At 35.4% G+C, this 26,668-nt stretch overlaps 2 protein-coding genes across 3 annotated transcripts; both read left to right on the top strand.

Moving 5' to 3' along the window:
- The first annotated feature begins 270 nt into the window (after window positions 1–270).
- Window positions 271–5,969, top strand: LOC132608721 (endoglucanase 17-like). 2 transcript variants are annotated; one of them, XM_060322465.1, is made up of 9 exons: window positions 271–424; window positions 3,424–3,586; window positions 3,660–3,866; window positions 3,939–4,139; window positions 4,273–4,365; window positions 4,525–4,686; window positions 4,787–4,898; window positions 5,007–5,170; window positions 5,302–5,969. In XM_060322465.1, exons 3-9 carry the CDS (start codon window positions 3,717–3,719, stop codon window positions 5,632–5,634), a joined length of 1,215 nt encoding a protein of 404 aa, XP_060178448.1. In that variant the 5' UTR covers window positions 271–424; window positions 3,424–3,586; window positions 3,660–3,716; the 3' UTR covers window positions 5,635–5,969. The 2 variants fall into 2 exon arrangements, with proteins under 2 accessions (XP_060178448.1, XP_060178444.1); XM_060322461.1 differs by lacking the exon at window positions 271–424 and having other exon boundaries at window positions 3,261–3,586.
- Window positions 5,970–23,499: 17,530 nt separating this feature from the next.
- Window positions 23,500–25,328, top strand: LOC132608709 (large ribosomal subunit protein eL19y-like). The gene is made up of 5 exons (XM_060322454.1): window positions 23,500–23,657; window positions 24,057–24,179; window positions 24,494–24,807; window positions 24,961–25,025; window positions 25,104–25,328. Exons 1-5 carry the CDS (start codon window positions 23,546–23,548, stop codon window positions 25,126–25,128), a joined length of 639 nt encoding a protein of 212 aa, XP_060178437.1. The 5' UTR covers window positions 23,500–23,545; the 3' UTR covers window positions 25,129–25,328.
- Window positions 25,329–26,668: the final 1,340 nt, after the last annotated feature.

The following is a 26,668-nucleotide window of genomic DNA, read 5'->3' as shown; positions in this document are numbered from 1 at the left end:
ATAGTTTGCCTGCAAAACTCTACCTTAAGGCAGAGTTTGCAAGCAAATTATCCCTGATCGGGCAGAGTTTGCCTGCAAACTATGCTTAAGGTAGAATTTTGAAGGCAGAATTCTGCCTTGTTAATTCAAACCTCTTCTTTACGAAACTTTTTTTTCTTTTTTTTAGTGAGCTGGAGTTTAAACCCACCTGCGAATATTAGGCGAAGGGCAAAAATTAAATACACCATTTGAGGGACAAATATAGACCACCCCAAAAGAAGGCCAATCCACGCAAAAAAATGTATTATCTTCCCTTCCCTCAGCTACCATTCTTGTTTCTTTAATCCTCTTCCCGAAATCGTAATGGCACCTTGCAGAAATTAAAATGAACAATGGGGCTCTGTCCACAACACTGTCGAAATTTAATTGTCTCATGACTCTTGAGGTGCGCATTCCTATCTCATCATAATTTTAGAACTCAGAAAAGTTTGCAGGAAATATGAAGCTCTTTTTTGGATAAAGTAGACTTTTAATATAGAATAGATACATGTGCTTCTTGCATGTGGAAAGAGGTCAGAGAGAACATGGCGATATGATAAACCTGATTCATAATTCAGGTCTGGACCATGGCTTCAGCCTTTTCTGCTAACTAGAATTTGGATTTTTCTGAACTTGTTTGTCCTAGTTGTAAAGTTGTGATACTAAAATATCACTTCTATCCAGGAAATAAGGATGAGGTTTTAGCATTTATTATTACTGGCACTTCTCAGTTCTCTTCCAATCCAGAGCCTTCTTTTCATTCTTAGTTGCTTTTTCCTGTCAGTAGGTCTTGACCGCTCTCCTCGTTGAATGTGCACGGACTCTTCAACACTTTTCCCACTTTAAAATATACACACACAAAACGTAGCGCTACCAAAACTAGACATCTTACGAGAAGTTAAAATTTGTTATTGAGTCAGTGGAGAATTCTTATGCAATACTATTATGTATGTTGACATATTCCACTTAATTTAACAAGCAATATAATGTAGGAAAAAGGATGCCTTTTCTTTAATGTCTCCAACGGTAAGGGAAGGGACATTGTTTTTTTTCTGGAGAATAGCCAACAGCAGGAAATGGGAGGGTACGTGAAGAAAATTCACTTGTTTCTTGCTTCTACCTCTATAATTTCTAGACATATGTAGTATCAAAATGACATTAGTCGAGAGAAAAAATGATGGGGAGCTATTGGTAGATTGTGCAATGGAGTCTGTCCCAGATCGATATGATACACAGCTTCTTGGTTCAAGTGCATCAGCATCTGAGGCATGCATGGGCCTTTTTTGACCCCTTTCTTGACTTCTTCACTGTACTCGAGACTCAAACACCACACCATCCTCATATTCCTCTGCTTTATTCCGACACAAAAGTTCCAAGTTATTCCGACTAAATGGGAATGGATAACTTCACTTCATCCCCATACCAATAGGTATTGGTAAAAATTTGCAACTTTCAAGTCTTCTGCATAAAATAGGCAGTAGAAGCCAATATCCAATTACCGGAATCCAAGTACTGGCTTTTTCCTCGTGTATAGAAGGGAGACAGGACAAAAATATGTTAAACTTACTCAAATGAAGTGACATTTGATTAACATAATACCAACTTCAACACGCCAGCCTCATTTGAATTAGAATACAACGATTACTGTTGAGCAGGTACAAGTACAGAAAATGATGTATGAACCCTTCTAGTTCATCAGTAAATCCAATCAGTGATTCGATAGAGCCTATAGGTAAGATTTCATCATATCTTTGCCAATTGAATGAAAAAGGGTACCATCATAAACTAGAAGCTGAAATTGGCATCGTTTACCACATATGCTTCAAAGTAACTGCAGCTTGCAGGGGCTAGCCCTACCTATTTTGGTAAAAAGTTGAATAGGCTTCCAGCTAAAAGTGGCTAAAATTGTCCATGGCATGTGACAAGTCATTCTCGGCACTACAGCTAACCTAACGTCTCATTGTAAATGAATACTCCTTGACAATGTGATCCCGTGAAATCAAACTGGCTAATTTTGCAGTACTCTAAAGGTTCACAGGCAATAAATGACTCGGCGTTACCAAGAGCCCGTTTGGATTGGCTTATAAGTTGGCTTATAAGCTGTTTTCAGCTTTTTTGAGTGTTTGGCTGGCCAGCTTAAAGTCATTTTATGCTTAAAATAAGCTCAAAAAAATAATTGAACCCATTTGACTTAGTTTATCTAAAGCAGCTTATAAGCTGAAAACAGCTTATAAGCCAAAAAAAATAAGTTGGACTACCCCAACTTATTTTTTTCAGCTTATAAGCTGCAAACAGCTTTAAGCTGTAAGCCAATCCAAACGGGCTCCAAGAAGCAAAGCTACACCTTAATCTGAATAAACAGGCATGTAAATGCAACTTCGGAGAGACCCTTCAACAAAAATTCACTTTGTATTATCATACAGGAGGATTTAAAAGTTTGTGATAAGAGCGATCTCGAGTCCCATTTAGTTTTCCTTTGTTTATACGTGGGTTGAAGCTTCTTGATTTTTAAAATTAAATTGGACACAATTTTATGATAATAAAAGGGTTAGAATAAAATTGATCTCGGAGAAAATGCTGTGCCAAAGCATGAGGAAATTATAATAGTACTGTTGTTATATAGCACAATTTTGGTTTGCTAAACTTAAATGTGCTGTCATACTATCCATAGCAATAATATACTTAGAAACTATTAATACTGGATGCTAGTACTTGATTTTGAATGGTTAGATTTCATTGCTCTATATATCAACCTTTACATATAAACTTTGAAATTAATATTAACACCTGATCATTAGTACTATCTAGTTTTAGAAATACCTTCAGAATTTAACTCTGAAAGAAGATGAAGACCAAGTTTATGTGAGCGGGAGATTAAAAATATAGCATTAGTTAAATGAAGCCAAAAGTAGTTAGTACTGCTGCTAAATGCTACTCCCTCCGTTCCAAAAAGATTATCCTCTTTTGACTTGAAACAAAGTTTAAGAAATAAAGGAAGACTTTTAAAATGTGTGGTCCAAAACAAGCCTTAGATATTTGTGTGGCTGTAAATCATCTCATAAAGTTAAATTGTTTTTAAATATAGAAAGGGAACAATCTTTTTGGAACAAACTAAAAAGAAAATGAGGACAAACTTTTTGGGACGGAAGGGAGTACTAATTGGAGTTGCATTGGGGCTAAATATGATTGCAAGAGGTAGCCAAGTTTTCTGTTTTGCCTTTATAAATACAGGGGATATTTGTTTGCTGTATGTGCAGCCTTGCCTGTTGGTTAGTTGGGCAGAGTGTAGTGCATACTCTCAGTGAGCATAGTCCAAATGGCTTTCTTTTATCTTTCTTCTACCAAACTAGCCCTAGCTGCTTTACTTGTTCTCCTATGTTTCACTACCTCTGTGCTTCTTTGCAGTGCCCAGCATGGCCGTCATCGTCACTTTTCCTCTCACAATTACAGAGATGCTCTCACCAAATCCATTCTTTTCTTTGAGGGTCAGAGGTCAGGCAAGCTTCCTCCTAACCAGAGACTGACTTGGCGTAGAGACTCTGCTCTTTCAGATGGCTCTGCCGTGCATGTATGTGTACTGAGTATTTCTTGCAACCCTCACTCCTATTTCAAACTTGACATGGTTTTCGGGTGAAATGCAGGTTGATTTGGTTGGGGGATATTATGACGCAGGGGACAATGTGAAGTTTGGGTTCCCAATGGCATTCACCACCACCATGCTATCATGGAGTGTGATTGAGTTTGGTGGACTGATGAAAGGAGAGCTGCAGAATGCAAGACAAGCCATTCGCTGGGCTACAGACTATCTACTCAAGACCACTGCCTATCCAGACACCATATATGTTCAGGTTTTTTTCCATTCATTTCATAAGTCAATAAATAAAGTTTTGGTCTCTTAACCTTTAAAACGTTGACTATAGGTGGGCGAAGCAGGAAGTGACCACGCTTGCTGGGAAAGACCTGAGGATATGGACACCCCAAGAAGTGTGTTCAAGATTGACAAAAATACTCCAGGGACTGAAGTTGTTGCAGAGACTGCTGCAGCTCTTGCTGCTGCTTCTTTAGTCTTCAGAAAAAGCAATCCCACTTACTCCAAACTCCTTGCGAGGAGGGCCATCAGGGTATTGATTGCTTAGCTCTGTGTTACAATTGAGCTAATAACTACTAAACAGAAACCCTCACCATTTATTCTGCAGCTAATAGTTTAAATCAAAAGCAAAGCTTTACTTTTTGTTCACTTATGTTGGTCTGCAGGTGTTCGAATTTGCAGATAAGTACAGAGGTTCCTATAGCGATGGATTGAAGAACATTGTGTGCCCCTTTTATTGCTCCTATTCTGGATACCAGGTTTCTCTCTTAAAGAAAAAAGACAAATTTTCCGCGATATATAACAGTTTAAGTTGATTTCTTCAAAGCATTATTGAGCTGTAAAATAAGTCTCTGTTTTTAATTAGAGGAGTAAGTAGTAGTAATATTTTTGGATGTTCTTCCTATTAATAAATGAAGGATGAGCTGTTATGGGGTGCTGCTTGGTTGCATCGAGCGACGAAGAACCCTTTTTACCTAAATTATATCCAAAGAAACGGGCAAATTCTTGAGGCCGACCAGGGTGATAAAACATTTTGTTGGGACAACAAGCATGTTGGAGCAAGGATTCTTCTTTCCAAGGTTCAAATTATAACTCTGTTGTTTCTCTTGAATAGCGACAACTGTTTACTTTCTGCGTCAGTCATCACTCATATTGGGAATTCTTTCTTCTTATCTTCAGGCATTTCTTGTTCAAAAGCTCCAATCTCTCCATGATTACAAAAGTCACGCAGACGACTACATTTGCTCCGTCATCCCGGGTACACCTATGTCTCAAGCACAATATACTCCAGGTTGTTCTCAAGTTCGTGTTTTCTTAATTATTCGCCTTTGGTTCTAGTTCAAAGAGGTATGCTGGTAGGTTTAATGTAATTAATTTTAGCTTTGATTTTTTTTAACAGGAGGGCTACTGTTCACGATGAGTGACAGCAATATGCAGTATGTGACGTCCACCTCTTTCCTACTGGTAACCTATGCCAAGTACTTGACATCCGCTCACATGGTTGTCAATTGTGGTGGCGTCCTTGTCACGCCAAAAATGCTACGAAATCTTGCCAAAAAGCAGGTAGGTGAATAAATTACTAGAGTATTAATCAATTCCGTATGTGGATTTGGGAGGACTATTATAGTAGACGACTACAATGAACTACACTTTTTGATGTGTACGTGTTTTTGTTGTTGCTGCACAACATGCAGGTCGACTATTTGTTAGGAGATAATCCATTAAAAATGTCGTATATGGTGGGGTATGGGGCTAGGTATCCAGAGAGGATCCACCATCGGGGATCGTCTTTGCCATCGATGCTGGTGCACCCTACAAAGATACAATGCTCGTCTGGGTTCAGCATGTACAATTCCCAGAATCCAAACCCAAATATTCTGATGGGAGCGGTGGTTGGTGGACCAGATCAGCATGACAACTTTCCAGACCAGCGGTCAGATTATGAGCAATCGGAGCCAGCCACTTACATTAACGCCCCACTGGTTGGATCGCTGGCTTACCTTGCACACTCATTCGGCCAACTCTAATCACAAGTGTATTGCACTTATTTAGCCACTGGCCGGGCTACTACCTGGCTAAAGGGATCACGTAAAAGAAGAGTAGACAGGAGCCATTTTGGCTTTCTGTATACTTACTAGTAAGACAGCAGCTATTAATATATGCGGGTTATTGGCAGAGAGAGACCTAAAACAGGCTCTATCCCTCAAAGAACCCCATCTCATGTTATTGTGCACTTGCTAATTAAGGTTTAAATCTTAAAACATCGCCTAATGCTGGCTGTATGTCCTTTTTATTTTGTGTTTAATTTTTGTTGATCCAGCGTTCCAGTTGTAAGATTTTGAATATTGGTTTCGTGTCTGAATGGCTCCTCTAACTAAAAGTTACCAATTGAGAGCAGACATTAAGCAGTACCAAATATGAGGCAGATAAGAGGCACAGCCGCATGGTGGAGTCTGTTTCTTATACTCCTATTAATTTTGAAATCATGTTGAGATAATATATCAGATCACTCAACTAAGGTAGTTTACTCGGAAAGACTCTGTTTTCTAACCCCAAATTCACTCAACTATTGACATTTCAATTAAAAAGTCACCCAAACTATTTAAATAATTTTCTCATTAATTTTGTTGACAAGAAATGTTTATCTAAAGTCAAACTTTTAAGAAATAAAAATGTGCTCATTTTAATCATTTTATTGACTATATTGACCCTAAATTGAGAGAGAGGGAGAGAGTCAATTTATTTCTTTTACATATATAAATTGTTGAATCACTTAGGATTAGATTTTTTTTTTTTTTTTTTGAATTCTTAGCTCCGCCAATTAAGACGTGATAATCTATATAATATAAGCTAAGCATAGATAAGTTGACGTGACACCTCTCGTCACCATTCCTGTTTATCTTTTTTCTCCTTTTTTGGATTTTTTCATCATTTTTTCCTATTTTTCTCTTTCTTATTCATTTATTTTATGTGCTACATTAATTACACATTACTCTTCCTTAACCATTTATAAAGAAAACTGAAGACAATGAAGTTTATTGCTGGTTTATTAACTTAATAATTGCTTCTTCTTGACACAAAGATATAATATTGTTGCCGTTTACGAGGAATTTGAAGAGTCAAGAACTCCAAATGGCTAAAAGCACAGGGAAAGGCAAAGAATGGTAACCCTTTCCCCTACAATTAATGTACATTAATGCGTGTAAATATTTTAATTACCTGAAATCCAAGCAATAATAAGTTAGCAGTAAAATTTCATCCCCAAGAACTTACGTTTTCCACCATTTTCATATTCCCCAATTATCAGTTTTAACTTCCCCTTACCATCTAACTATAGATATATGTATTTGTGCATTTTTTGTGCTGTGAAAATTTGAATTGTTCTCTCTAAATGTCTTCCCAATTTAAGATTATTTTAGGAGATGCTTTCAGCTTGTGTTGGTGGATTAGAAAGTACTTTGGACCGGTAATTGTTGTAATTGAGAAATTGTACTACAGACTTGAAAAATGTTTGTGAGTTTTAAAGATTGGCAAGACAGTTTGTTTCCGAATTACATGAATATTTGATTACATATATTGTCTTCTTTTTGGACTTAAGTCTTTTAAGTTTCTTCAAATATCTCTTTCCTATGTGATTATTGTCTTTGTTCTGAATTTAACTTTCTTTTTATATATGTGTGAATATTTTCTTCAACTTCTTTTTTTTCAATTATTCTGGCCAGATATTTTATAACTACTCTTCACATCATTCGGAATTCTTTTTTGCAGGTATATATGTTTACAATTCTTTCAACCTTGAAAATTAAACCATTGTAGTTCAAACTCTTCAAGCGTTGCTAAACCAACAATAATTGCATAGGTGAGTGATTTTTTTTTTGGTGCAAACGATAATCTCTCTTATTTACCCTATTTCATTTAAATAGCTTCACGTAATTTTGAAATTCTCATTTATTTCGTTTGACGTTTGAATATAGCAACATATTGTATAATTATCTGACATTACACTAGATCAAACCAAAATTGATGAGCTAAAAAAGGATTATATATTGTATATTTATATGATATTTTGCTCATATTACAGTAGATCAAACCAAAGTTGATGAGTAAAAAAAAAGGATTATATATTGTATATTTATTTGAGATTTTGCTCGATCAAAACAAAGTTGCTGCAACACCGAGAAAAACGAGTAATTTATTAATGATAGATGTATAAAGTGAGAAACAGTAAACTAAATTATCTTTTTGAATTCAAGTTTTTTGCAATATTGTGAAATTTTGTTAGATGGTTATATATAAATATGATATTCTACCATTTGAAAAATTCCATTGTTTGTTTATTATGATTTTATAAATAATGTTAAGACTTTATTCATAATTTTGTTTCACTCCCTGTTTCGTTGTTTCATGCCGGGACGCTCAACTACAGAAGCCATCCATCTTGTGAGGAGACTGGTGGAGCAGTATAGGGAGAGGAAGAGGGACTTACACATGGTATTCATCGACCTAGAAAAAGGCTTACGACAAAGTTCCAAGAGAGATCCTATGGAGATGCTTGGAGGCTAAAGGTGTACTGTGGTGTACATGAGAGTAATCAAGGACATGTATGAGGGAGCCAAAACCAGGGTAAGAACAGTAGGAGGAGACTCAGAGCACTTTCCAATTGTGATGGGGTTGCATCAAGGATCAACTCTTAATCCGTTTTTATTTGCCTTGGTAATGGATGGATTGACGCGGCAAGTTCAAGATGAGGTGCCATGGTGTATGCTTTTCGCGGATGACATAGTCCTGATCGTTGAGACTCGTAGCGGAGTTAACGCTAAGCTGGAGGGTTGGAGACATACTCTGGAGTCTAAAGCGTTTAAGTTGAGTAGGACCAAGACAGAGTACTTAGAGTGCAAGTTTAGTGAAGCACCTAAAGAGGCTGGCTTGGAAGTGAGGCTTGGTACCCAGACCATCCAGAAGAAAAGTAGTTTCAAGTATCTTGGGTCTATTATGCAAGGCAGCGGGGAGATTGACGATGATGTCACACATCGTATTGGGACAGGGTGGATGAAATGGAGGTTCGCTTCCGGAGTGCCATGTGACAAGAAGGTACCACCACAACTTAAGGGCAAGTTCTACAAAGTGGTGGTTAGACCGACTATGTTGTATGAGGTGGAGTATTGGCTAGTTAAGATCTCTCACATTCAAAAGTTGAAAGTTGCCGATATGAGAATGTTGAGATGGATGTGTGGCCACACCAGGAGTGACAGGATTAGAAATGAGGATATTCGGGACAAGGTGGGAGTGGCCTCGGTGGAAGACAAAATGCGGGAAGCGAGATTGAGATGGTTTGGGCATGTGAAGAGGAGAGACACATATGCCCCAGTACGGAGGTGTGAGAGGTTGGCCATGGATGGTTTTAGACGAGGTAGGGGTAAGCCGAAGAAGTATTGGGGAGAGGTAATTAGACACGACATGGCGCAGTTACAGCTTATCGAGGACATGACCTTAGATAAGAGGGTTTGGAGGACCCAGATTCGGGTAGAAGGCTAGTAGATAGTCTCGTTATCCTTCCTTATTAGTAGTCGCATTATTGCAGTATAATTTCTTGTGCTCTGATTTCTGCTATTATCTGTTATTTCCTGTGCTTTGATTATCCTATTTTATCTGTGTCGCTTTCGTTATTTGCATTTCCATATCGCTTTGAATCTCTTAGCCTTATCTGACCTCTTTTTATGCTTTTTATTGAGCCGATGGTCTTTCGGAAACAGCCGTCCTACCTTGGTAGGAGTAAGGTCTGCGTACACTCTACTCTCCAGACCCCACGTTGTGGGATTTCACTGGGTTGTTGTTGTTGTTGTACTATTTATATTTTCTGTGTATTTAGAGAATTTCTTTATCAACAAAGAATTTTACATAGCTAAAAACAACACAGCTTCCAAAAAGGACAGTAACAAAGAAAAAGAATATGAAAGTAGCTAGCTAAGTAAAAAAGGATAAGAATAGGAGGGGGAGGGGGGGGGGGGGGGGGGGTGGGGGGAATAAGAGCAACACAAAAACTCTTGACAAAAAGAATAAAACGAATAGAGAAATGCAACATTGATCGAAGACAAAATTTTTAGTTAGATTTTTTTTAAAATTTCTTAATGACCGCGCGAAGCGCAGACAAATTCCCTAGTTAAAATGTAAATTGGTGACTAATTCTTTCAAGTTTGGACCAGCAAACATTCGAATAAAACAGTATAAACCACATCTTAAATGCTTAAAGAAAGAACTTTCTCAACAATTGACTTTAGGGTAAGAAATTTAAATACTAATGCTTTGCTTATGGTTGTCATTAATGGACACAATTGCATGTATATTTTCCTTTCTTAAACAGATTTTTTTTAGATGTTTATTTTACTAAACTAAACTAAACATGCCATAAAATATAACAAAAACTGGTCCAAGGTTTCCTATAGCTTCTAATTCTTAAAACAAAAACCAAACCAGCCACGTAATTTTTCCTAATTGAAATAACGGAAAAGGATCAAAAATACCCCTGAACTATCAGAAATTGATCAATATACCCTTCGTTTGCACTTGGTATCAATAGGAGGGGGGGGGGGGGGGGGGGGGAATAAGAGCAACACAAAAACTCTTGACAAAAAGAATAAAACGAATAGAGAAATGCAACATTGATCGAAGACAAATTTTTTAGTTAGAATTTTTTAAAAATTTCTTAATAACCGCGCAAAGCGCGGACAAATTTCCTAGTTAAAATGTAAATTGGTGACTAATTCTTTCAAGTTTGGACCAGGAAACATTCGAATAAAACAGTATAAACCACATCTTAAATGCTTAAAGAAAGAACTTTCTCAACAATTGACTTTAGGGTAAGAAATTTAAATACTAATGCTCTGCTTATGGTTGTCATTAATGGACACAATTGCCTGTATATTTTCCTTTCTTAAACAGAATTTTTTTAGATGTTTATTTTACTAAACTAAACTAAACATGCCATAAAATATAACAAAAACTGATCCAAAGTTTCCTATAGCTTCTAATTCTTAAAACAAAAACCAAACCAGCCACGTAATTTTGCCTAATTGAAATAACGGAAAAGGATCAAAAATACCCCTGAACTATCAGAAATTGATCAATATACCCTTCGTTTGCATTTGGTATCAAATATACCCTCGTTGTTACCAAAGAAGGCCACAATTACCCCTCCACTTACCAGTTGGCCATCTAAGCTGATGTGGCAGTGCCATGTGGAAAAAATTATCCACGTGGACGGCCACGTCAGCCCCTTTCCCTCTGTCTCTTTAGTTCAGGGGTATTTTTGACCCCAATTTTTTTTTTGTAGTTTTTAATTTTTTTCTGAATTTTCTACACCGCCACATACCACCCCCCCTACCCCCCAAAAAAACTATTTTTTTTTTAAGTTTTTAATTTTTTTCTGAATTTTCTACACCACCGCATACCCGCCCCCATGATCCCCCCCCCCCTCCAAAACACCCCCATCACCCCTCCAAAAATTTTAATTTTTAATTATGCAAACTTTCAATTTTTATAAAAAAAAAAAATTATAAAGGTAAATTGAACATGAAGTAAAACTTTCGGGAGGGGGTAGGGGGTGCGTGTAGAGAATCAAAAAAGAAAATTTTTCAAAACTTTTTTTTTGGAGGTGTGGTGGGGTTGTGGGGGTGCTGGTGTGAAAATAAAAACTTTTTTGATTCTACTTTATATTTAATTTACCTTTTATAAAAAAAATTATAAAAACTGAAAGTTTGCGTGGTTAAAAATTAAAAAAATTGGAGGGGTTGGTGGGGTGTGGGAGGGGATTCAAAGGGGTGGGTGGTGTAAAAAAAAGTAACTTTAAAAACTTTTTCTAAGAATTGTTTTTTTGGTGGGAGGGGGGTGTGTGGAGAGGGGGGAGGGGGTATGTGGTGGTGTAGAATATTCAGAAAATAATTAAAAAATAAATTGGGGGTGTTTGGGGGGAGGGGGGGGGGGTATGTGGTGGTGTAGAAAATCCCAAAAAAAAAGAAGGCCAAAGTCATAGATGGACCCCTGAACTTGTCCTGATTTTTCATTTAGATCCCTTAACTGAAACGTTGGTCATCTGGACCCTTGAATAGATAAACTGTGCCATTTGAACACCTCGTGCCAGCTGGGCACACGCGTATAGTGCACTGCTTTAAACAGAGCGTGAGAGACCAATGTTTTTCTTTTGTAAAAATTTTAATCATTAAAAATTAATTTTAACAAAAACTCTATTTTAAAATCTATTTAAATAATTAAAAAAAGTTGAAAAACCCAACCCATCCTCTCCGATAGCCCACTTTTCCGCCGTCGCTGCCTCCGCCACTACTGCCGCCGCCTCCGCCACCGCTCCACTTCAAAATCTATTTAAACAAATCTCCGACGAAAAACGGCACCACTTTTTTAATTATTTAAATAGATTTTGATGCGGCGGTGGGGGCAGCGGAGGTAGCAGTGGCGGCGGTGAAGTGGGCTATCAGAGAGGATGGGTTGGGTTTTTCAGATTTTTTTAAAATTATTTAAATAGATTTTAAAAATAATTTTTCTTAAAATTAATTTTTTTTTGTTGACATGGCTTATTTTTATTGGTCTATTTTTCCATGTCACAGCAAGTGTACTACACGCATGTGCCAAGCTGGCACGAGGTATTCAAATGACACAGTTTATCTTATATTCGAAGGTTCATATGGTCAACGTTTCAGTTGAGGGGTCTAAATGAAAAATCAGGACAAGTTCAGGGGTCCATCTATGACTTTAGCAAAAACAAATATTAAAAACTACAAAAAAAAAGGGGTAAAAAATACCCCTGAACTAAAGAGGAAGAGGGAGAGGGGCTGACGTGGAAGTCCACGTGGATAATTTTTTCCACGTGGCACTGCCACGTCAGCTTAAACGGCCAACTTTTAAGTGGAGGGGTAATTGTGGCCTCCTTTGGTAACAACGAGGGTATATTTGATACAAAATGCAAACGGAGGGTATATGTGATCCATTTCTGATAGTTCAGGGGTATTTTGGACCCTTTTCCATTGAAATAACTATTCATGCACATACACTCAACTAAAGAAGGAAGAGTTCAAACGAGAGAGAGGGAGAGGGTCAATATATTTTTAGCGAGTTGGATCAAGTAGGATGGGTCAATAAAATGGTTAAAATAGGTAGCTTTATGTCACGCCCCGAACCATGGCCTGGACGTAACACGGCACTCGGTGCCTGACTGCATGTGACCGAGCGAACCACATGGCTTGCTGAATCATCATGATACATAATATATGCGGAATATGACATAAATGCATGATGAACCTTTATAAAACGTAGTAAGTCATAATAATTAATAAAATACTTATTTAAACATGAGTGCGAAAATAACATGAATGAGCCAAAAAGGCTATACGACTCCAAATGTCTGACATAACATAACTGACTTATCTAGTCTATGAAACCTCTATCATGAGTCTGACTGGAAAACATACTTACTGGGACAAGGCCCCCAGCATACCTTTAGATGCAAAACTAAATAAAGAAATACAATGTCTAAACCCTGAATGAGATGGGGCTCACCAATAAGCTGGTACGTGCAAATCCTAATGAGCAGAAGCGTCGTCCTGTAAATCCGTACCTGCATCGTGAAATGCAGGCCCCCGGGCAATAAAAGGGGACGTCAGCACATTGAATGTACTGGTATGTAAAGCAACCGAAAGAAACAACATGGAACATGGAATAACACGATGAGAACTGAAACTGAAAACTTGGACATGAACATGAGCATGAGTACATATATATATATATATATATATATATATATATATATAACATGAGTAAAACATGATAAGTAGGGAGAGCATTTCATAAACCGACACATGATATCACCACGTGGATACGTGGAGTCTGATACCTCGCCGGACTAGCAGAGGCCCTATACCTTGCCAGGGTATAAGGTGGTAACGTGCCTGATGGATCCCTTCAGTGTAAAATTAAGGTATGTTCCTAACTGGGCGGAGCGATCCTTGTCCTATGGTGGCTACATAGTTTCAGGCTATCTGAGCCTTCTCGGTAATTCGTGCAACTCCCAAAACATGAACATAATATAGTTGGCTAAGAAGCCCATGACTTTCGTGAATTAACTTGTACTTGTCTTGTAAGCATGATTTCACGAAATAACTTGTAAACATGGTTTCATGAAATAGCTTGTAAACATGTTCTTGATTTATGAGTAATACAATAGTTCATAATCATATATTTGTAATTGACTTGAAAACATGCTTGTAACTTGCAAAATAAAATCATACAGTTTCATATGAACATAATGAGAACACATGAGGAAGAATTCATGATTCATGGATTAAGTTAAGATTCCTAATATCCGTAATGAAAGATTAGGAATACAATAACGAACATAGATACAAAATTCATGTACATACATATATAATTACGGGCTACCAATATGTTGGGTTTAATGCCCTAGGATTTGAACTTCATAGATTTTACGAAACGGATCATGGGGAAGAACGTAGAGATTCCCACATGTGGATGGAAGTTCTACATACCTTAACTTCCTGCTTTTGAGCGTATCACAATGTCCTTCAATCCCTTCAACTTTAATCTATAACAATACAGGTCATAGGGATTCTATATTAGTAACAATATCCATGTTTTGTTCATCTAAGCATTTTATCAAACACTTGGTGGGCATGAAGCTCCACAACCCTCATTAATGGTGTTTTCTTCACCAATTCCCCATTCTATTACTTCTAGCTAATTCTACAATCTCAATTAGATATAATTAACATCATTCTCCATCACCCATATGAATACAACAATCCCAAGTCAACAACCCAACAACTCTAGCATAGTTCATATAATTCTCTTCATCAAACCCAATTATTATTCTCCCAAGAATTCATCAATTCATAACTATAAATGATTAGGGAGTAGAAACATTACCTTTTATGAGTAGTCACCACGAAATCAACATCCCCAAGTTCGATTTTTAGCTTAGAATGACGGCAACAACTTGTACTACACTTTATCCTTCACGAGCCTCGGGATTCGGGGCCTTCAACTTGGTTGATTCTCTACTTTCTCTCTATAATTCTACTCTCTCTCCCTTTCTCTCTCTAAAATCTGAAAATATGGAGGAAATGGGGCTGCTAGGGTTAACATTTCCCTTAAATACCAAGGGGAAATGGGTTTGACCCAACTTGAAATCGGGTTGGGACCTTTCTGTCTTAAAACGTTTATATCTCCCTATCCCGATGTCACTTGTGGGCCCACGACCTATGGTTGGAAAGGTATTTCAATTATCTACAACTTCCGTTCTTTGAGGTTTCCCAAATTCCCAATTTATGATAGGGTTATGGCCTCCCGAAGTAAGGTGACCCGAAACGTACTTACGGACCAAGATACGCCCCATGTTACGGTCCCGTAACACGAAGGACGGACCGTAACTTGGTGAAAATTTCCAGTGAGGTTCTGGAAATTTTTGGTGTGTTACGGTCCACTGTTACGGCCCGTAACAGTGACCGTAACTCAGGTGAAATTTCCAGCGAACAGGCTTCAGTAAAATGGGTATAACTCTTTGCACAGATGTCCGTTTGACCCCCATAATATACCGTTGGAAAGCTATTTCAAAGGGCTACAACTTTCATCAAGGAAGTTTTCTCAAATTCATAACGGATTTTCACAAAAGTTGGCTGGAAGGTAGACGTATCGAAAACTTAGCCGATTCTATAGGATTTCAAGTGCCTTACTATTAGCCATATTGAGACGATCATATCTCCTTGCTCCGATCTCTGATTGGCTTGGTCCTTATATCGTTAGAAAGATATTTCTGCATACTAAAACTTCATTGATAGTACCTTCCCAAATTCCAAACCGATCAAGGAGTTACCGCTGCCCGAAATAGGCCTATCAACCATTTTCGCAAAACGTTCAAACCTTCAATGTTTCCACTAGAACTCTAATGATATGAGCTTAAACTCAGTTCCAAGATGCGGGGTGTTACACTTTATTTCTTATAAAGTGATTTTAAATTAAAAAAAAAATCATGTCAACAAAATTTAATGAAAAATCACTTAAATAAGTTGGGTGACTTTCTAAGTAGGCGTTTGGACATGCAATTCCATCTCATGAGATGAAATCAGCGTTTGAATCCCACCTAGACAACAACCTTAGAGCTTATGTCTGGAAGAAGCTGGTCCTATGGTTTGCTTTGTGATTTGTCATGTTTGTTTAGGTAGCTGCAGTAGCATCCTGATGTGCTGGGGCAACTGTCCAGCTATCAATTTTTTTAAGATCTTTGTACTGCGACGTTCACTTTGGTAATAAAATTGTTTATTTCCCAAAAAAAAATACTAACCGAATTTCAATTATATGTGTCTCAGACATAGTAAAGTGAAGATTAGAGTACCTTTTGATTGATAAGGTAAGGTTTTAGGTGAGGGAATTAGATTTTATTGTGTATTTAATTAGGAGAGATATTTTAGGAATATGAAAGATGGTATATAATATAATTAAAAGTTAAAATATTAGAACTAATTGTATTAATGTAATTTTTTAAAGGGAAGAGGGTCAAATATACCCCTCTACTTTGTTTTATTAGCCAACTAGAGAATTGGATATTAATTTTATCAATTTAATGATATGGAAGTGATAAGATATTAATATTAGAAAAATAGAAAATATGTATAAGGAAAAATAAATATTAAAAAGTAAAAACAAAAAATAAATTAAATTGTTGCATCCAATAAACAATAGTAGATTTATGACGATAAAGTTTTGAAGAACGATCTTTTCAATTGAGATGAACAGGTAACACTCATTTTATTTGGAAAAGAATATGTAATCTAAGATCTCCAGCTTTCCATTACTTTTCAAAAAGAAATGTCATAAACAAATCTCATAATATTACATCAAATAAACTATTTTGTATATATATATTGACAAAGTTCAGAGGAACCATCTTCTCAAATGGGAATGCGCATGTAACACTTATTACTACTATTAAGAAGCATGGGTTTGCACCCAGCTTCGTCGTCCGTTTTCTATAAAAAAAAAAGGTGTGGGCCCAACTAAACATTAGCCAATATTTTAAAAAAAAAGTATGGTCCCCATATTAAACACTAACCAACCAATATTAAAAAAAAAAGTAAAAAAAGTGAAACCCACCATCTCCAAACTCACGACGAAAAAAAAAGTGGATCCCATATTAACTAAATCAAGCAATATAAAAAAAAAAGTGTGGTCCCCATATTAAACATCAATCAACCAATATTAAAAAAAAAAGTAAAAAAAGTGAAACCCACCATCTCCAAACTCACGGGAAAAAAAAAGTGGATCTCATATTAACTAAATCAAGCAATATAAAAAACAAGTAAATCCCATATTAAAAAAATAAACAATGTCAAAAAATAATGTGCAGACTTTGTATTCGTAGTAAACACTAATATATAATAAAGTTTTAGATACGGAGCACAAACTACAATGTTATATTAATCGTGTTTTGAACATAGTATCCCATATTGACAAAATCTAGCAATATAAAAAAAAAGTGAATCCCATATTAAAAAAACAAACAATGTCAAAAAAAAAAGTAGAGACTTTGTATTCGTAGCAAACACTAATATAATAAAGTTTTAGATACGGAGCACAAATTACAATGTTATATTAATCGTGTTTTGAATATAATATATATATATATATATATATATATTATATGCATAAAAATAGTGCAAACTAATAATGTCCAAAAGGGTGAGCCCATACTAAACAATACCAAGCACTATAAAAAAAAAAAGTGTGATCCCCATATTAAACACCAACCAACCAATATTAAAAAAAAAAGTAAAAGAAGTGGAACCCATCATCGCCAAACTCACGGGAAAAAAAAAGTGAACTCCATATTAACAAAATCACTATATAGAAGAGTGAGTTTTGGACAATGGATCGTCGTTTGTTAAGCATTAAAAAAAAAGTGTGGTCCCCATATTAAACACCAACCAACCAATATTAAAAAAAAAAAAGTAAAAAAAGTGGAACCCACCATCTCCAAACTCACGGGAAAAAAAAATAGACCCCATATTAACAAAATCAAGCAATATAAAAAAAAAGCGAATCCCATATTAAAAAAACAAATAATGTCAAAAAAAAAACGTGCACACTTTGTATTCATAGCAAACACTAATATAATAAAGTTTAGATACGGAGCACAAACTACAATATTATATTAATCGTGTTTTGAACATAATATCCCATATTGACAAAATCAAGCAATATATAAAAAAAAAGTGAATCCCATCAGGGGCGGAGCTACATTGGCTCCAGGGGGTTCAAGGGTTCAAATTCCCGCCTATGTCAGCTCGACCTGCTTGTTGGCTCTGATTAGGATCATCAGAACATCCTGAAAGATTCTCTTGAAAAGCTTGACTTGCAAGCGGAGAATGACGAGTCTCACCCATTTTTTGGGTCGGCTTCGTGATTTTATGTTTGGAAAATGCTCTTGTATTGCTGGGCCCCCTTTCTTTTATAAAAATCTAGCGTAACCAGAGAACAATCGAAAAGATTCTGGCAATATATGAGAACTCCGAACCCCCTCGGCGAAAAATTACAGTGTATTTTCAAAGTTAAAATTATTTTGTTATGTATATATAGTAGATGTTGAATCCCCTGACTTTTTCGTGTATTTACCTTTTAGAATTTTTGAACCCCCTAGATGAAAATCCTGACTCCGCCACTGAATCCCATATTAAAAAAACAAACAACGTCAAAAAAAAAAAAGTGGAGACTTTGTATTCGTAGCAAACACTAATATAATAAAGTTTTAGATACGGAGCACAAACTACAATGTTATATTAATCGTGTTTTGAACATAATACATATATATATATATTATATGCATAAAAATAGCACAAACTAATAATGTCCAAAAGGGTGGGCCCCATACTAAACAACACTAAGCAATATAGAAAAAAAGTATGGTCCCCATATTAAACACCAACCAACCAATATTAAAAAAAAGTAAAAAAAGTGGAACCCACCATCTCCAAACTCACGGGGAAAAAAAAGTGAACCCCATATTAACAAAATCAAGCAATATAAAAAAAAAAGTGAATCCCATATTAAAAAAACAAACAATGTCAAAAAAAAAAAACATGCAATGAATTAACAAAATCAAGCAATATCGAAAAAAAAAGTGAACCCCATATTAAAAAAAAATATAATGTTAAAAACAAAAGTGCAGACTTTGTATTCGTAGCAAACACTAATATAATAAAGTTTTAGATACGGAGCACAAACTACAATGTTATATTAATCGTGTTTTAAACATTGTATATGTATATATATATTATATGCATAAAAATAGTGCAAACTAATAATGTCAAAAAAAAAAGTGCACCCCATAAAGGGTGGACCTCATACTAAACAACATCAAGCAATATTAAAAAAAAAAGGTGGAACCCACCATCTCCAAACTCACGATTAAAAAAAGTGGACCCCATATTAACAAAATCAAGCAATATCAAAAAAAAAAGGGGAACCCCATATTAAAAAAAAATAATGTCAAAAAAAAATTGCAGACTTTGTATTCGTAGTAAACACTAATATAATAAAGTTTTAGATAAGAAGTACAAACTACAATGTTATATTAATCGTGTTTTCAATATATATATATATATATATATATATATATATATATATAAATAGTGCAAATTATTAGTGTCCCAAAAAAAAAAGTGCACCCCATATTAAAAAATCAAACAATATTTATGTAATTTCCAAAGTATCTCATTAAGTCAATAATGATGGATTCATTGCCACGTGCGTATCAATCCATTAGTGGGAGCAAATGAAATTGATTTTCTTCAAAAGGTTAAGTAGTCAAACCATACAATTGTTTTTTTTTTTTATATTAGCCTGAGATCTAATCTAGATATTAAACTGTTGTATTTGCTATTCCGCCATGTAATTTATTTTTTATGTTTACTAAAATAAATATACTTAAAATATTTATATTTTAAAATAAGATAGAATTTAATTACTTTTTTATTTTTATTCTTACTCTAATAAATGTGAAAAGAGATTAATGTCATAAAAAATATATATCAAATGGAGATCAAATAATGAATAAGGTAAATTAGTCAAATTATAATTTTAATCGACGTTTTCTTAAAAAACTATGCAAAAGACAACATGACAAGTAAAATGAGCTAAACCGAGAATATTTACCAAAAATTAAAAAATAGTATTTCTTCATTTAAATAGAAAATCAATTTCTACTTTGTTTCGTTTTAAACATGTAAAATTAATTTAATAATTTGAATTAGAATTATCCAAATCAAAATTTGATAAAAAATAATAAGTATTTTACACCTTTAAATTAATCGAATTAAAATTGAAAGTATTAACTGATGCTTAAATATTGCTATTGTTTTATCTCAAAGAGAGGAAAATATAAGTCTTCTCTTTAAAACATATTAATAAATTTGCTGATTTTGTATTCGTAGCAAGCATTAATATAATGAAGTTTTAGATACGGAGCACAAACTACAATGTTATATTAATCGTGTTTTGAACATAATATATATATATAATCACTATTTAAAGACAACTATATACACATAAATGCACTATAATCTAAAGTGTTGGGCCCGTGCGCAGTACGGGCATAGGCCGTCTAGTGTTACTGAGAAGTGAGAAAAAGAATATTTAATGTAAACCTCCAACTTCTCATTCATATTCTAATATTTTTAATAAATAATAATATTTATTAGTGATTTTAGTTAGAGGTAAATCTAATACATAATTAGAGAATTTACATAAGCCTTTATCTTCGTGTTGTTCATTCTTATTTAAGGGTTGTTCATAAAAAATACTTTAATTATGTAAATAATATAATATTTATTGCTAATAACTCATAAGCAAACGTTACACATAAAGATTTTTGGTCTTACATAAGCCTTCCCATCTTCTATTTCTATGTCATTGTTGTTCAAAAATAATAATTGTTATTGTAATAAATTATTAATACTTACTTTAGAAACTTTTAAGATATTTTTAATAAGGTAAACAAAAGATGAAAATTAAAAATAAAATTTGTACCATGTCACCTTATTGTCTATCACTTCGATTTTTTGTATCTCTAATGAATTTTCTAATTTTTACCAATAGTGAAAATTTAATTAATTTCTAAAACAAATCAAATTTCTATCGATTGTGAATATTTAATTATCTTCTAAAGTGTAATGGGCAGGGGAATTAAAATTAAACTCTTAAAAAAAAGTACTGGAATGAGTTCATAAAAGCAATTTTTTTTTTCTTTTGGTCCTTAAAATAGTGTTGGGAGCAGAACTTTTAAAGCTTTGAGATCAATCATTTTCGTACCTATGCTCCCTCTTTAATATTATAAGATAATTGCTACCTCAAATTTAGGTGAAACTACCAAAAGTTTAAGAGGTTTCTTTTAACTACATAATGCAATTCATATTCATACCAAAAGGAAGCTGAGAAATGAGATGATGAAAAGAAATATATTTTGTTCCTCTTGCATTACACAGAACATAATACACTATCTTCTTAAAAGATCCAAAAGAAACAAACAATATGAGTCTAATCGTAGAAGCTCCTACAACATCCATATCATTCATGACACAAGGCAATAAAAAAAAAAAAAACCCTTCAAAATATTAATGTAGCTTCTACCTTTGTTACAACATTTCTTAGGCCAATTAATTTGCTTATAGGAACATCATGTTTCGACATCCGTGAAAGTGAATGATTTGGCGGAGGAATTCCATTGTAACAATATGGTATGACCAATATCGTTTTACACAATATAAAGCTATAACAACCTGCAAAGTTAGGTGATCATTCAATTCACAAAAATGTGTCTATGAATGAAGGAAAACGAGAGAACAAAGTATATCAAAGAACATTAACTCTCATAATATGATTACGATTATCTTCGTCTGTGAAAACTCTTCATTGGCTTCAAAACTTTTTATTTAGTTCCCTTGTTACAACAATATATTCTAAGAAAATGGAAAATAACTTAAGAATGAGGAAAATAAAGTAAAAAAGAGATTGATAAGACTCTTGGCTCAAGAGAGGTGAGACATCACCTCCTCTAAAAAAATATATAACATACATATATACATAGATAAATTGTTTCGTGTTACTTAAATAAGATATATTAATGAGTATATGAAACTACAAAAAATTTAGAAAGAAGAACATTGATTTCTCATACATTTGGAAAAATAAGAAATCCTCAACATGAAAAAAAAAAATAAGAGAAAAGTTGAGAATTCTCACCATGAATGAGGTCAGATGATCCTAGGGACAACAGATTAAAATGTTAAACGTATAAATTTTGGACACTTTCGGGACATAAGAGAAGTTGATCTGCTCTTTAAATAAAAAAAAAAAAAAAAAAAAAAAAAAAGAACAAAGAAACTTAGGAGTCAGTATTAGTGGGGAAAGGAAAAGTTTTTTGGCCTTCACTAATAAATTTAATACTCCCTCCGTTTCAATTTATGTTAATTTTTTTGGAGTACGAGGGTCAAACTTTATAACTTTGATTGTAAATTTTGACATAGATTTTTTAAGTTTGTAAAGTTAAAATTTACATATTTAGAAACTACATAAAAAGTACTATAAGTCATGGTAATTTATAATTCAAATAGTTTAGAAAAATGTAACGAAAACATAGTCAAAGAACCACCTCGTAGACTCCTCAAATAGTATAGGTTCACATAAATTGAAATAGAGGGAGTGCAAATCTTTTTTTTTTTCGCGCGGATTGCCCTTCATTTGGGGTGGTCTTTAATTTTTGCCCTTCAAATTGGTGGTCTTTAAGTTTTGCCCTTCGTCTAATACTACGAAGTTGTGGGTTCGAACCCGAGCTTAGTAAAAAAAAAAATGGCTAGGCAGAATTTTGCAAATTTGGCCATACAAATTCTGCAAAATTTGGGCTTTAAGGTAGAATTTGCATGGATAGAATTAAGGCAGGAATTTGCAAATTCTGTCCACGTGCAAATTCTGCCTTAAGGGCAAAAGTTAAAGACCACCATTTTGAGGACCAAAAATTAAAGACCACCCCCAGTGAAGGACAATCTAGCAAATTGCCCAGTACAAATTAATGTGTACAATTATAGGCTTATTAATGGAGTGATTTTAAGTTTCAGCAAATATTTTGAGGGAAATATAAGAGAAAAAGGTTAAAAATTTGAGAAAAAAGATAAATCCTAATGGAGGCCATAGAGAGGTGTCACGTCAACTTATCTATGTCAAGCTTTATATTATATATTGATTGATTGATATTATGCTCCGTTAGTGATAATAAACAAAAATAAAGTTTACACCTATACCTGAGGATGGAAACCTCAAATCTCACAAAATTACCCGACCCGCGATTTTTCCAACCACCATCTCTTCTCCCTCACTGTCGGCGAGCTCGTGACCCACGAGCTCCGGCGATCTCCAACCAACAGTGAGGGACTTTAACAACTAATGTATTGCCTCACATAATCATCTGGAATTGTCTTCCACGTGCTTAAATTATTAGCCTCCACAACAAACCTCCAACTTGTGCACTCTAACTGAAGCTCATGAATAGTAATTTAGTGATGCCTTAAGGTGCTTACGTTGGATTCGACATAACTTTCTCCGAGCCTTATCTTGCGAAATTATTTTTTATTTTTATTTCGAAACGGGGATAAAAATTAAATGTCAGCAATTTGAGGGACAAAAATGAAAGACGGGCCCGAACGACGGCATTTCTGCAAATTGTCCACTTACGTATTTAGCCCTTAAATAAAAGAGGAAGAATCGAGCATTTTAGATGGGCCGGGCCGGTGCAGAAGGAAAAAAGAGAACCCTAACAAGCCATTTAATATATAAGAGCAGCAGGGAGAAGAGAGGTGGGCGGAAGGGCAGATGGTGTCGTTGAAGCTACAGAAGCGGCTTGCGGGCAGCGTGCTCAAGTGTGGCAGGGGAAAGGTTTGGCTTGACCCTAACGAAGCCAATGAAATCTCCATGGCCAACTCCAGTACGTACAATTACATCACTTTACCTGTACATGTAGTTTTTCATATATGGCTAGTCTATGGAAGAAGTTGCTGTCATTTGTGTAATTGTTCAATATGCTAGACCTTTTTATTCTCTCAGAAGATAACCTTATTTTTCTTATTAGTAACAATAGTAGCACATATTGTCAGTGTTGGAAATGTGGGTGGTTGGTATTTCATTATTTGCTTGTACGTTGAGGTACATACTGGAAATCTGAACATACTGCTTAAACCAAGCTGTTGTTACAGGCCCTCTGTGATCATCATTCCTATTTGTTACCATTCAAAAAGAGTCAGAACCATTGGCAATAGCAGTGCGATAATAATATATTTCTCAGACTCTAAACAGTTGTGGTTGCCTCTGTTTGCGTTGAGTGCAGGGCAAAATATCAGAAAGTTGGTGAAAGATGGTTTCATCATCAGGAAACCGACCAAAATACATTCAAGATCTCGTGCCCGCAGAATGAAAGAAGCAAAGAGGAAGGGCCGTCACTCTGGATATGGTAAGTCCTAATCTTTGATACTACTGCAACCATATTGTTTTTTATTTTGAGATTCTACTTCTCTTCATAAGGTAGTTCTTATGCTTGCCTTGTGTCTTTGACCAAATTAATTTGTTTTTGATACTGCTTGCTGAGAAATTGATAGATGAATGTGCCTACTCTCTGTTGTCTCACCTATTTTTGGTAGGTTCGGTTATGAGGAAATGTTAACCTTGCTTTAACAATGTCATTGCTCCTATGTTATCTTCTAATGAAAATTTGCTGCTGAAATTTGTTTTGGTGACTCCTGATATTGAGGAATCTTCTTTTCTTAGGTAAGCGTAAGGGTACCAGAGAGGCTAGGTTGCCCACAAAGGTGCTATGGATGAGGAGGATGAGAGTCCTTAGGCGCTTGCTTCGCAAGTACAGGGAGTCGAAGAAGATTGACAAGCACATGTACCATGACATGTACATGAAGGTGAAGGGTAATGTTTTCAAGAACAAGCGTGTGCTGATGGAAAACATTCACAAAACAAAGGCTGAAAAGGCTAGAGAGAAGACCTTATCTGACCAATTTGAGGCCAGGAGGGCAAAGAACAAAGCAAGCAGGGAAAGAAAGTTTGCAAGGAGGGAGGAGCGTTTGGCTCAGGTAATAAGTTGTAAAGTTCGTTGATATCTCCTTTCTCGCTCGAGGGGAGAGCTATTTGTTTTTGCATGATTTTGCTAGCTAGTAGTCAATAAATTTGTCTTCTGTAGAAATGACAGTGCATGGACTTTTGCTTGTATTTTCTCAAATTCTCAGGGACCAGGAGAGAGGCCAGTACAACCTGCAGCAGCGGCGGCGGCCACCCCTGCCCAGCCAGCCCAGTAAGTTCTCCATAAACATGCTATGTGTTTTCTCTTGGTGGTCCTTAGAACAAATTTGATAAAAACTTGTGCTCGCAGGGGTTCCAAGAAGTCAAAGAAGTGAGGATGATATTGTAAGGAGGCTTGGCTCTGTATTTATTTCTCGTTCTTGATAGCGTGGGAGTTTGAGTTATCCCTTCTTTATTTTACTTTTAGACAACATTAGCTACATGATTTTGAGAGCAGCTTTAAAGTTTTGATACGTTATTCTCATTGTATCTGAGCTATTTATTTTCAGTTATGCATTAACTTCAATTCTTGTTCTGTCGTTATTTTGTGATGCGAGATGCACCTATAATGGAATAGTTGCAACCAAATTATTCTTGCTTTTTTGGGTTCAGCTTCTGATATTGTATGAAGGTCTAGCGTGTGTCAATGTATTATTTCTGGGGGTTCCAATGCAAAAATTCAGGCTCGGCTTTGACACTGAATCGAGGCTGCTCTTAGTCAGAATTCAGGGTTGAGGTTGCTCGCATCGGCTCCAATGAGTGTAACTACTACAACATAAAATATTGCTTTGAGGGAGGGGTAAAAATTTCGAAGTGAACAGTGCTTGGGATTTTGTATCGATGTCATTTTACATCGATAAAATTCTTATCTAGAGTCTGAAAAATAGGTTGTGACGTATTCTGGCAAAAACTGAAAAAAAGTAGTGGAGTATAGTTTGTCTTCTTTTCGTAAATCTGCCAATCATTAGCCAACAATGCATCGTATTTTATTTTCTTGGTCCATTTGACAAAACACGCTGATTGTCGCGAGTTTCAAGTAATAAGCTAGATGATACACTACTAATTCTCGCTTTATGTGTCTTGTCTATTTTAGAAAAAGAAAATTACTCCGGAACAGTAGAAAAGGTAGAAGAAAAACCAATAGAATTCATGCAACACAATATCAGGATGTCCAGAAGAGTCGGAAGAAGTGGTAGTATAAGTAAGATAAAATGATGATGGTCATAAAGATAAGTCACTTTAGGATCATCTGTATTGGTTGGATGACCAGTTTAGCCGCAGGCCGCAGCCACCTTCAACTTCACACATACTGGCTACGTCTCGCGGAGGACCGGTGGTTTCCTTACCTCTATGAACTCTATTAAAGTCAGATAGATGCTACGCAAGTTGGCTTGCCTGATTGCTTATCGACTTTATCTGATATACACAGCTGATAGGACAAAATCTCCTATTTTTAAACAAAAAATGCTGAAAGGGTGGTAATTTGCAACGACAAAACATTCCTGGAATGCTTCTAAGTTTGGATTAGTAGGAAGATCATCATCAACAAAAGCTACATTACTGTAGTTCTATTTTTTCGCCAGAATACGTTACAAGCTGTTTGTTGATTTCTCCAACCATCTAGATGAATGCAGTCCCAAGAACTTTAATTCTCTAACCAACTAGATACAAGTGAAGCCTGACAGAATCTTTGCCAAGTATAATACTTTGCATGTGCTCTGTAATAACATATGAGCTCTGAATTCTTGTATAAGCTGCGCCCAAACCTGCAACGAACACGTTTTCTTCCCTGTTAGAAGATGACTATCGTCGTAGCTTTAGTCTTGGTTGGATCCTCTCTTCTTTCTTAACCAGGTCATTGCATCCAAATCGAAA

The sequence above is a fragment of the Lycium barbarum genome, chromosome 1, assembly GCF_019175385.1.
Source record: "Lycium barbarum isolate Lr01 chromosome 1, ASM1917538v2, whole genome shotgun sequence".
Taxonomy (NCBI): Eukaryota; Viridiplantae; Streptophyta; class Magnoliopsida; order Solanales; family Solanaceae; genus Lycium; species Lycium barbarum.
Note: the sequence above shows the minus strand (reverse complement) of the source record. Positions and strands in the feature narration are given on the sequence as shown.

Coding starts and splice junctions, on each gene's coding strand:
- LOC132608709 (XM_060322454.1), top strand. CDS start 23,546: ATGGTGTCGTTGAAGCTACAGAAGCGGCTTGCGGGCAGCGTGCTCAAG. Junction 24,180..24,493: donor GGGCCGTCACTCTGGATATG/GTAAGTCCTAAT, acceptor TTCTTTTCTTAG/GTAAGCGTAAGGGTACCAGA. Junction 25,026..25,103: donor ACCCCTGCCCAGCCAGCCCA/GTAAGTTCTCCA, acceptor TTGTGCTCGCAG/GGGTTCCAAGAAGTCAAAGA.
- LOC132608721 (XM_060322461.1), top strand. CDS start 3,335: ATGGCTTTCTTTTATCTTTCTTCTACCAAACTAGCCCTAGCTGCTTTA. Junction 3,587..3,659: donor CAGATGGCTCTGCCGTGCAT/GTATGTGTACTG, acceptor GGTGAAATGCAG/GTTGATTTGGTTGGGGGATA. Junction 5,171..5,301: donor GAAATCTTGCCAAAAAGCAG/GTAGGTGAATAA, acceptor CACAACATGCAG/GTCGACTATTTGTTAGGAGA.